The sequence below is a fragment of the Chinchilla lanigera genome, unplaced genomic scaffold (genome assembly GCF_000276665.1).
Source record: "Chinchilla lanigera isolate Chin_1 unplaced genomic scaffold, ChiLan1.0 scaffold00027, whole genome shotgun sequence".
NCBI classification, from domain to species: domain Eukaryota; kingdom Metazoa; phylum Chordata; class Mammalia; order Rodentia; family Chinchillidae; genus Chinchilla; species Chinchilla lanigera.
The window spans coordinates 13,488,968-13,501,251 of NW_004955428.1; the positions used below are offsets into that span (position 1 = coordinate 13,488,968).

A 12,284-nucleotide genomic window follows, 5' to 3' on the forward strand; every position below is an offset into this window, starting at 1 on the left:
AAAATATGTAGTTTCAAAAAAAAAAAAAAAAAAAAAAAAAATCAGACTGCCAGCAAATATTTCTTCAATAACACTGGATAATGGGAAAAATGTACCAAGACCTTCTAAACTTTAAAGGAAGTTATTTTGAGGTGATAATTCCATATCTAGCAAAAAATTACGAGGTTTTTTACGGTCTGGGAAAAATTTTATGCAACTTAGTTGTTTTTACCCTTTGGAATAAGTAGAAAACTATTGGATGTCACATTAGGATGAGAATAATTTAAAATTATTTATGTTTAATATTATACATAAATGTATTGATTTATATTTATTGCTGTTAAAACCATAAATTAAAGAAGCAATGAAAAATTATTTTTCCTGTTTATGATTATTTTACTTACTGACATTTAATTTGTTGAAATTATAAATTTATATTTAATCTTTAAATTTAATGTATATGAAGTTTAAAATCATGTCTGTTAAATTATAAATACTGCTTTTTCCACTCTGCCATAAGTCACATTCTTAGAAAAGAGAGCTGGGTGTGACAGCACATTGCCTGTAATCCCAGGATTTAGAAGGCTGAGGTAGGAGGACTGCCATGAGTCTGAGGCCAACCTGAACATCACACCTTAGACCCTGTCTCAAAAAGCAAGGAATAGGGCTAAGGATACAGCTCAGCGGCACAAGCACCTGCCTGGCAAGTGTAAGGACCTGAGTTCCATTCCTGGTACAAAAAAACCAAAACCAAAAAAACAAAAATTAAAAACAAGTAAAACCAAAACTGCATAATAAACATGAAATCATACTACATGAATGATCTATATTTTGCTATTTATTAATTTTTGCAGTGCTGGAAATCACAACTGTGGTGTGGTACCTCTACGCAAGTACTCTCCCTCTAAGCTACATCCACAGTCCAGCTACATTTTTTTTTTTGGTACTGGGAATCGAACTCAGGACCTTGCGCTTGCCAGGCAGGTGCTTCTACTGTTGAGCTATATCTCTGGCCCTACATTTTGTTATTTACATAATACATTCATTACAATTTTCCATGTGGAATAAAAGCAACATGCTTAAGAACAACTTTAATGCTACACAATAAGAATTGCTGGTTTTATTATGTAGCACACACACATTTTATGATAGGAGTAAATTTTCATAAAAGCCAGAAGCACTGTATTTAAAAGTATGCATAATACTTAAATTTAAAAGCATTATACTTACATTTTTAAAAAACCTAAACTCATTTACGTAAAAATTATTTTGGACACTGACACTGAAAAATGAAATTCTTTTTTTTTTTTTTTTTGCCTTTTTGACAGGGTTTCACTATGCAGTTCAGGCTGCCCTTGAACTCACTTTGTAGCCCAGGTGGGCCTTGAACTCATAGCAATCCTCCTGCCTCAGCCTCCCAAGTGCTGGGATTACAGGTAAGTGCCACTATGCCCGGCTGAAATTTTTATAAAATACACAAAAATCTATCTCTGCAGGAATATTAACATTTTACCAGTAGACAATCATTAAATTTATCTTTTTATTAAAATTCAATTTTTGATAAAATTTGCTCAAATTAATGCTGTTTATTTTTTTAATGCTATGTTTAAACATACTGTGGCTCATCTGGAATTTTGACCTAAGTATATCTTCACTATCGGTATGTGTAAGACACAAGACAGTTCATTTCACATTACATACAGAAATCCTACTCGATGGTTAATTCTCACTGTTGGTGGATCTTAAGCAGTATAAAACTACTGAGAAAAGCAATGTTTGAGTTCCTTCACTTTATTTGCCTAGAATAATTTTCTTCTGCCTCAGGAAAAGTGGAAACTCAAAACAAATCAAGGATAACAAACTAAATGACCATGGGACAACAGATTTCTCCTATGGATTGATTAATATATATCCAGTGTAACATTACTGAAACTTTCCCACTTATATGGCAATGTGACCAAAAGTTTAAAATCAGTGCAAATCTTTTTTTTTTTCCCCACAGTACTTGGGATTGAGCCCAGGGCCTTTGCACAGGGTCTTGCTATGTAGGTCAGCCTGGCTTTGAATTCACTATACAGCCCAGGCTAGCGTTGAACTCATGGCAATCCTCCTGCCTCAGCCTCCTGAGTGCTGGGATTACAGGCATGCTCCATTATGCCTGGCTTTTTAAAAATTTTTAGACAGGGCCTTCCTAAATTGCCCAGGCTAGGTTCAAATTTCTGATCTTCCTGCCTCACCCTTTCAATGCTGGGATTACCTGTGTGTGCCACCATACTTGGCTTCTATGTGATTCTTGTAAGCCCAGAAATTCCACTTGTAGCAATTTATGGCAAGATAACTGGCAAGATAACTATTAGGTAAGGAGATGTATACAAGGATGCTCACTGTTACTGTTGTTTAAACAGAGGAAACTATTCAATTTAAATGTCTACTGTAGGAAAGTGGGAAATTAGCCAAGACAGCCATACAGTCATAGTATGAATATCAAACAGCTGGTTTTGTTGCATTTTTTGAGACTGGGTCTTGCTATATAATTCAGGCTTATCTTGAACTGCCTATGTAGCTGAGACTGGCTTCAAACTCACAGCAACTCTTCTGCCTCAGCCTCCTGAGTGTTAGGATTACAGGTGCACACCACCATACCCAGATGGTCAAGCAGCTATTAACATGATGATAGATTGCCTGCCTATTTAATGATTAATCAGATCAAAAAGAAGAGTAGGGGCTGGGGATTTAGCTCAGCAGCAAAAGCGCCTGCCTGGCAAGCGCAAGGTCGTGAGTTCGGTTCCTGGTACCGGAGAAAAACCAAAAAAAAAAAAAAAAAAAAAAATCTCTACAAAAAGAAGAGTAAATAATCACTGCTATCTTGAGCACATAGGAAAAAAAAATGCGAACACTATTCATAAAAAACAATTTGCCGGGCATGTTGGCGCACGCCTGTAATCCCAGCACTTGGGAGGCTGAGGCAGTAGGATCATTGTGAGTTCAAGACCAGCCTGGGCTACAAAGTGAGCTCAAGGCCAGTTTGAACTGCATAGTGAGACACTGTCTCAAAAAGACCAAAAAAAAAAAAAGCAATTTATCTCCTTACTGGAATCATCATTGAATTTTTTCCCTTTTTAAATATATATTTTGCAGTATTTTAATGCAGTGAGATACATTACTTCTCAAAAATCATAAGAGGGAAGAAAGGAAAAAATTGTAAGAGGGAAGATGTCAGTTTGCATCACTTAGCAATCTATATTTATCAGAATAAATTATGATGTGAAAGTGTCACTGCAGAGATAGGAAGTAACTTCCATTCTTGTCATCTATTAGAAATAACTCTTTGTTGAAATTATTTTTTAGGCTGAGTCAAAAACACAATTTTTCCCCTTCCTTTCTCTCACTTGCTTTTCTTCTTTCTCCCTCTCTCTCTCCCCCCCTCCGTCCCTCACTCCTCCTCTCTCCCTCTCTCTCTCTAAGGCAGGGTCTTGTCATGTAGTCCAGGCTGGCCTCAAACTCTCGGTGATTCCCTTGCTTCAGCCTCCTAAGTGCTGGGATTACAGGTTTGCACTACCACACGCAGCTTCCTATTCTATACATTTTTTTTGCTGTGCTAGGTATTGAACTTGGGCCTCACAGACAAGCCAAAGTTCTATCACTGAATTTCACCCCTGCTCCTTCCTCCTGACTTTCTGTGTACACCTACACAATGTTCCGGATAAGGGGAGAATTTACAAGAGGACACAGTTCCAAAGAAGGAACTGACAGAACATAAAAACCTAGAATTATTTTTCTTTCTATATTCTTTAATGTACAGGCTAAAGAACTGCATATATATTTAATGCTTTTTATATAGCATTTATAATTTATACAGCACTTATAATTTTATATAGCATTTATATTTTCATTCCTTATTTCACTTATTCATATTAATAACCCTATACATAAGGGGTTTTTTCTCTCTCTCCCTCCCTCCCTTCTTCCCTTCCTTCCTTGTCATGAACCGAACTCACGACCTTGCGCTTGCCAGGCAGGCGCTTTTGCCCTTCCTTCCTTCCTTTCTGAGGTATGGTCTTGCTGTGTAGTTCAGGCTGGCTTTAAACTCTATATAGCCCAGGCTATCCTCAAACTCATGGTGATCCTCTAGCCTCGGCCTCCTAAGTGTTGTAATTATAGGGCATGTGCCACCATGCCCAGGTCTAAATATTCCTGCTTTATAAAACCTGGTTCATAGATTAAGTAAGTGACCAAAAGTCATTAGGTCAATATGTAGTAAAATCGGGAGTTCAACTGCTGATCTGTTTAATTCCAAAGTTCTGATTCTTTCCGCTATGTAACACTACTTGCACTTTACTTTGAAGTTATTAAAAGAAAAACATTTAAAACAGGACTTTAGTAATAATGAAATAATAACTGACTATAAAAGTTGCTTTTCTGTTAGATCACTATATAGGTTGGTTCATTTATTAGGTTATGAATTTCTTGGAATAAACTGGAGTTTATTCAGGATTTAATGTACTTGCATAAAACTTAGGTAGGTTTCATTTCCATTACAGGATAAAAGCTTTTTGCCTGAAGGATTTTCACATTTACACATATATCATTGCTACTGCAAACAAAAATCTTACAGGAGAAACTACTTACCAGGACAGCAAATGGTTTATTATCAACAATGCAGAGGGAAATAGTAAACTATCTTGTTCCTTTTAAGTAAATAGAATTAGGTAAAGTATACAACAGAAAACCATGCAAAGATCTAACTTCAACACTGACTAAGAATTTAAAACAATTTTAAAAACCTATTAACAAGATTGGTGTAAACTGACCTCTGTACTCTGTGGTGAAAATTTCAACAAAGCAAATTACCTGGTTTCTTTCCCTGATTCTGGCTGCAAACCCATAAGGCCAACACTGGACCTAATCACTGAGTGTGATTTGGTTTTCATCCAACTTGGTTTGTGACCATAATAGTGGAAAGAATCAAGTTCAAGAACACAGGTCCTGCTGTAATCATGTAAGAAGATCCAAAAAAGCTAAGTTTCAACTATTGTATGATTAATGAGTTAAAAATCTTGGGTAGCAAAAGAAAAGAAAAAAGACAATAGAAGGAAAAAAATGAAAACAAAGCTTTTGTAAATAAGGAGAAGAGGGTTGAAGGGAGGGGAGGGGGATGAGGAAAAAAAAAGAATCAAGATATATGTACAGGTACAGATTCCCTATGCTGAATGTTATTGTGTATATCTAAAATGTATCAATAAAATTTTTTTAAGTATTTAAAAATTAGGCAGAAAAAAGAAAAAAACCTTAATTAAGGCAAAAAGCTAAGGCAAATTCCTATTTGTGACAAAATTATTTCATTTAAAAAAAAAAACCCATAGGATATTTTTGGAATGTCCATTTACATTCACAAACTATCCTGAGGAGGTTTACTTACTATGTAGTCTAAGTTACCACATAGTCTTTATTCAATTAAAAATATCTTTTTCTTCCAATTATAGGAAATATATGAACATTGCAGAAATTTAAGATTGTAATTTTAAAAGCCAAGGCCAAGGATGGTGGTGCACACCTGTAATCCCAGCACTTGAGAGGCTGAAATAGGAGGATCATTGTGAGTTTGAAACCAGCCTGGCTACAAAGTGAACTCAAGTTCAGCCTGAATTGCATAGCAAGACTCTCTCAAAAAGACAAAAATAAAAAATAAAATTAAAAATAAATAAATAAAAGCCAAAATCTCTCTATTTGGAGATAATCAGGGTTGGCACATTAATATATATCTTCTGGAAATTTCTGGATGATGTGTGTACATCTGCTTGCACATTTATAAAAATGGAACTGAACAATCATTTGTGTTACTTTCTTACATTTTCATTTTTATAACTTGTGCTGAGATGTCCCCCTAAAGTCTCATGTGCTCATAGGTGCTGTTTTTTAGAGCTGGTTAAATCTAGGGTGTGTGATACTGTGATTAACATTGTATGGTACTGAATTAGTCCACTGATTGGTTTAGCATAGTTCTGAGTGTGGATAATGGGAAGGCCCAATTTGAGTGTGGGTCCTACCACCCAAAAGGCTGGCAGTCTGGATGGGATAAAAGGGAAAGTGAAACTTGCTCCACTGCTGCTGCTTTGCTGCCTTCTGCTTGCCACACCATGGACTGTTTCTCCTCTGTGATGCCCCTCTACCATGGAGCCAGCCAATTACGGACTGAAACTTCTACCAATTGTGAGCTGAAATAAATCTTTTCTCCTTTAACTTGTGAGTATTGGGTATTTTGTCTCAGCAACCAGGCAAGTAAATTAGACAACATATAGTGTGACTACATTGCTATGTCAGTTAATAGTATCCATTATATGGATAATTAATCTCCTGTTGCTGAACATTCAGGACACTACTTTTTTTTAAATATATACAGTGCTTGGATAAACATCCTTGTACACATACTACTCTGTACACTTTTTTTTTTTTTTTTCCTGAGATAGGATCTTGCTATGTAGTTGAGGCAGGCCTTGAACTCACTTGTAAAGCCCAGATTGACCTCAAACTCACTTTGTAGTCCAGGCTGGCCTTGAATTCACATGGCAATTCTCCTGCCTCAGCCTTCTGAGTGCTGGGATTAAAGGCCTGTACCACCATGCCCAACTTTACTGTGTATTCTTTTCTTTTTCTTTTTTTTTTTTGAGATTAAGAGTAGGAAGAATTCATTGAGAGAAAGAAAGCTTGTGTCTGAGACGGACAGAAAGGGGCCTAGAGATGGATTGCCTCTAATGTATTCTTACAAGAATTAAAATAGCATCTAAATTTAGTCTTTTCAACTATTTACATCTGCCTTGTTACTAAGTGATTTGAAGTAACACAGTATGATATGATTTTACTGAACATAATTTACTAATCTATCTTTTTCAAAAATTCTTACCTTGCAATAACAGATTCAGCTGGCATGATATTGGGTACATAATGGGCCATTGGGGAAACGAAGTGTCCATCTAGGATCTTACAGTCTGACTGCTCTTCAATCTAAAAGAAAGGAAAAACAAAGATGCAAGTAGGTTATACCTTGGATGTTTATATAATAAAATGGATGTTTATATAATAAAAAGGGTCTACTGAATTAAGACCTTTCTCTAGTCCTTACTGTATTTCCTTTTGACTCGACTCAGCTTTTCAAAAGACACTGTTCCTACACATTTATTTTCTTTCTTTCTTTTTTTTCCTTGTGTTTTTGAGACAGGGTTTTCCTATGCAGTTCAGGCTGGCCTTGAACTCACTTTGTAGCCTAGGCTAGACTCGAACTCAAAGGGATCCTCCTGTCTCAGTCTCCCGAGTGCTGGGATTACAGGCATGTGCCACCATGCCTGGCCATTTATTTTATTTCTGTATGCTTTAGTACAGCCTAGTTGGGAAAATAAATAATAAATGTCATGCATATATTGACAGCAATAACACAAAATAAAATACTAATTAAAAGAATTCAACAACATTCAACAATATCATCATAAGAACTATTTAAAAATTACAATAATTTACCACAATCAAGTAAGCACTGAAATCAAATACAGTGGTTCAGTACTGGCAACTGACTGATGCAAAGCATCAAAGGTCAACACATTAAATAAGACAAATGGAAACTAGCTAACACTCAGTGTCTAAACTTATTCTCCTGTCAAATACAGTAGCTATTTCTTTAAAAAAAAAAAAAAATCAAGCCAACAATAAAAACTAAAGAACAAGTAGCAGAAAAATACCACATATTGTTAATAATCAGAAACAAACATCCATCAGTTTCTGGTTTTGTGTCTATAAATTTAACTTCAATACCTGTCTTTGTTTTGATGGTGGAGGTTTTTTGTTTGGTTTTGTTTTTTTTTGGTTTTTCTCTGGTACCAGGAACCGAACTCATGACCTTGCGCTTGCCAGGCAGGCGCTCTGCTGCTGAGCTAAATCCCCAACCCTGTTTTGATGGTGTTAGGGATTGAACCTAGGGCTTCAAACATGCTAGGCAAACACTTTACACTGAGTTACATCCAGCATTTTTAAAAACACAAATTTTAGCTAGTTGTGTAAATGTTCTTTAGTTAAAAATGCATATGCAAATGAGTTAAAATATTACTGTTCCACAAACTGAATTTCCATAAATTTCTGCAAATTATTTTCAACACTTTATTAGATTTTAATAGCCTATATTTCTGCACTAATATGGTATACTGGTAACTGCAACTTTATAATACTCATTGATATATGAGTGAACTAGTCTTTCCTTATTTTATCTTTTAAGAATATTCCTGATCTGACTGTACTCTCATGTATTTTTCCAAAATAATTTTGGGATACTTATATGGATCTAAATTCTAAATTGAATACTTTAATTGTAATTGTGCTGCATTTTTTTTTGAGGGGGCGGGTAGTCTTTTTGAGACAGGGTCTCACTATGCGGTTCAGGCTGGCCTTAAACTCAGTTCATAGCCCAGGCTGGCTTCATACTCTCAAAGATACTCCTGTCTCAGCCTCTTGAGTGCTGGAATTACAGGCATGTGGCACCACGCCCAGCTCTTCTTTTTTTGTCTTTTTCAGACAGGGTCTCACTAAGCATGTTTGTTTGTTTTTATTTTTCTCTTTGTGATAGGGTCTCCTATGCAGTTCAGGCTGGCCTTGAGCTCACTTTGTAGCCCAGTCTGGTCTCGAACTCACAAAGATCCTCCTGCCTCAGCCTCCCCAGTGCTGGGATTACAGGTGTGCGCCACCAAGCCCAGCAATTGTGCTGCATTTAAGAAAATGTTTAAGGAAACCCAAAATTGGTATTAAATTTTTATTATCTAAAGTCTTCCCAGGGCTAGGGATATAGCTCAGCGGCAAAGCACGTACCTGGCAAGTGCAAGATTATGAGTTTGATTCCTGGTACCAATACTACTACTACTACTACTAAATAAACAAAAGTGATCTAAAGAATCAATGCAGTCCCCATCAAAATTCCAATGATATTCTTCACCAAACTTGAAAAAAGTATCCTAAAATTCACATGGAAGCACAAATAATCCAGAATAGTCAAAGCAATTCCAAGCAAAGACAGCAAGGCAGAAGCATGACAATACTTATACTACAAAGCCAAAGTAACAAAAATAGTATAGTACCGCACAAAAATATAGACCAGTGGAACAGAACAGATGGCAAAGAAACAAATCCATATAACTCCAGCCATCTGATTTTTGACAAAGGTATCAAAACCACAAACTGAGAAAAGACAGACTCTTAACAAATGGTGTTGGGAAAACTGGATATCCACTTATAGAAGTCTGACACTAGATCTTTATCTCTCATCCTATACAAAAATCAATTCAAGCCTAGGGGGTAAAACCTGTAATGTCAGCACTTGGGAGGCTGAGGCAGGAGGATCTTTGTGAGTTCGAAACCAGCCTGCGCTACAAAGTGAGCTCATGGCCAGGCTGAACTACATAGCGAGACCCTGTCTCAAAGAGAAAAACAAAAAACAAACAGAAAAATCAATTCAAAATGTATCAGAGACCTACCTGTAAGACCTGAAACTTCTGAACCTGTTAGAAGAAAAGAATGTAAACACTGGAAGCCGTAGGCCAAGCAAAGACTTCCTGAATAGGGCACCAATAATACAGGAAAAAATAGCAAGAATCAACAAATGGGACTACAACAATTTAAAAACTTTTTGCAACGTAAGAGAAAAACCAAGAGTGAAGAATAGATGACAGGACAAAATCTTTGTCAGCTACTCTTCCAACAGATGAGTAATATCTAGAATACGTAAGAAACTCAAAAATTTAACACCAGAAAATCAAATAGACCAATCAATAAATCAGCAAATGAACTGAACAGACACTTCTCAAAAGTACAAATGGCAAATAAACATGAAAAAATGTTCAACATCTTTAACCATTACCGAAATGCAAATCAAAATTACACTGCCATTTCCTCTCATTCCGATCAGAATGACTATTATGAAGAACAGAAAAACTAATGCTGGTGAAGGTATGTAGAGAAAGGAACTCTTCTACACTTCTAGTAGGACTGTAAATTACTATAGCCACTGTAGAAATTAGTATGGCACTTCCTCAAAAAAAAAACAACTACCATATCACCTAATATACATCATTCTTTCATATCTGCCAGAAAGAATTAAAGCCAATGTACTATAGGGACATGTAGACATCCACTTTTATTTTGTCACAATTCACAACAGGCAAGATATAGAACATGTAGACATCCACTTTTATTTTGTCACAATTCACAACAGGCAAAATATGAAACCAGCCTATGTATTAACAGATGAATGGATGAAAAAAGGATGGTATATATACCAAGTACAGTATTATTCAGCCACAAGGAACAAATTATGTCGTTTGTAAGAAAATGGGTAAGTCTGCAGATCATCATGTTAAGCAAAATCAGCCAGACACACAAAGACAAGTATCACATATTTTCCCTAGTATGTGGAATCTAAAAAAGATGACATGAAAACAGAAGGGAGGAATTCCAGGAAGATGATGGAGTGGTGAGCAGCAGAGAAAGATCCTGAGATTTGGTGTTCAGACACTGGAACATAGCAATGTAAGGACGAGAAGGAGGGAAGTGGCTCCCAGGAACGCAAGAAGGATCTGAATTGAGAAGTGAAGCCTATGGGGAGGGTGCAGACAGAAACTACAACAAAGACGGAGGTTGCAGGTGGCTCTTTGTCCTTGACCCTGGACTCACTGCATGGGAGCCGCAGCTCGAAACTGCAAGATGCATGGTGACTACTGGCGACCCCAGAGCTCTCCACAGAGAAACATACCAGTGGGACAGAACAGTGGATGGAACAGACTGCAGTGGCTGGTGAATTACTCAGGTTCAGATGTCCCAAAGGAGATGGGGATGGGCCATCTTAGAGAGGAGCCAACTGAGCTCAGAACTTACTGATGGCTCCATCTAGCAGCTCCCAGCTAAGTTCAAGCCCACAGGAGGTGCAGACTGCTGCAGGCTGAATGGGTCTGACTCTAGCCTCATGGCCAGAAACCAATCTGAACTTCAGAGGAAATAAAGGTGCAGGCTTGCTGGGATCATCTACTACCCTGATGTAAAGCTACTCCTGGCTTGCTGGGATTAATCAAACTGGTCTAGTCTATGTCTCTCCATGTTGTCTACCAGTGATAGAAGAGACACACCTTGAGGTGGACATTATTTTTTATTTTCTTTTTTTGCTTTTCTTTCTTCTTTTGGTTTTGTTTTTTCTTCATTGTTTGTTCTTGTTTTACATTAGTGTGAACATGGTTTCTAACTTTTTCATTGTTCTGTGCTGTTCTTGTTCTATTTCTCTCTTCTCTTTCCCTCTCTTCTGCACCAATTTCCCAAAGCTTGCACAATCCTTTTTCCTGCAGCCTTGCTTCTAATTTCATCCTCTTTGTCTACGCCTCTATCCCCCTGAACCCACTGCTTTTAACTTTTCTCCTGGTTCATTTTAGATTTTGTTATATGGCCACAAATCTAGTTCATATGGTTAAAGGTGGCAAATTAATAGCTACCTCAGTTCGTCATTTTCTAGCCTGTGTTTGATGCTATTGTTATTGCTGATTGTACCAATTTAGCCAAAATGACATAATTGTTCTAACCAGTTGCTCTTCTTGGTATACCAAGACTTGAGGTAGAACCTCTCGGGTCGAGGGACCTGGGCCCGCGGCAAGCGGCGGCACGGTAAAGAAAGAGACACTGGAGACCAGGCTGATGGTGCAGATCTACTTTATTGCGGAAGTACCAGGCATTTTATAGAGCAGGCTAGGGGCGTCGCAAAAGGGGGTATGATCATCGAGGGGAGGCACCGAGGGAGGGGCAGAGCGGGGCAGCCCAGGCGGGGAGACTCACTCGGTCTGCCAAGGACATAACAAGTCCAAGTCTGCTTACACTCGTTCCTCCGCCACGGCTGTCAACCAAACCTCTGGGCCCTTTTTTCCCACAAAGACTGAGATTACCTAAGGGTCTTAAAAAATACTAGAGGTCAGTGCCAAAGAATCAAGTAGGCAGAAACTTCTCATCCACAATAAACTGAAGAGGTAGGAGCTTGCAAAACCCAAAAGCTAGCTACACCTGGAAGACATCTCTCAGATGTAGTCCTCCCCTAGGGGTTCTAAATAATAGCAATAAACCTACTTAACATAGGCACACCAAGGATCTAAAGCAGGAATTGACCACAGAGAGAGTAAAGAGAGAGTCTTCAACAAAGAGGAAGGAGATAGCTGGTGGTGCCTTCCCCCTGAGACGAGGTTCACTGTACAAGGAGCGATTCAAACCTGCACATAGTGACTGCTGGTGACCCCAAAGGC

The 12,284-nt window shown here is 37.7% G+C and overlaps 1 protein-coding gene across 5 annotated transcripts in view; it reads right to left on the reverse strand.

Annotated features, from left to right (window-relative positions):
* The window catches only part of LOC102004188 (chromosome unknown open reading frame, human C4orf29), a 57,739-nt gene that overhangs the window by 27,522 nt on the left and 17,933 nt on the right, over positions 1-12,284 (reverse strand). For all 5 annotated transcript variants that reach the window (XM_013515329.1, XM_005386733.2, XM_013515330.1 and 2 more), the window contains one exon: positions 6,881-6,981. In XM_013515329.1, the coding sequence (XP_013370783.1) occupies positions 6,881-6,981 (101 nt within the window). The remainder of the gene's footprint in view (positions 1-6,880; positions 6,982-12,284) is intronic.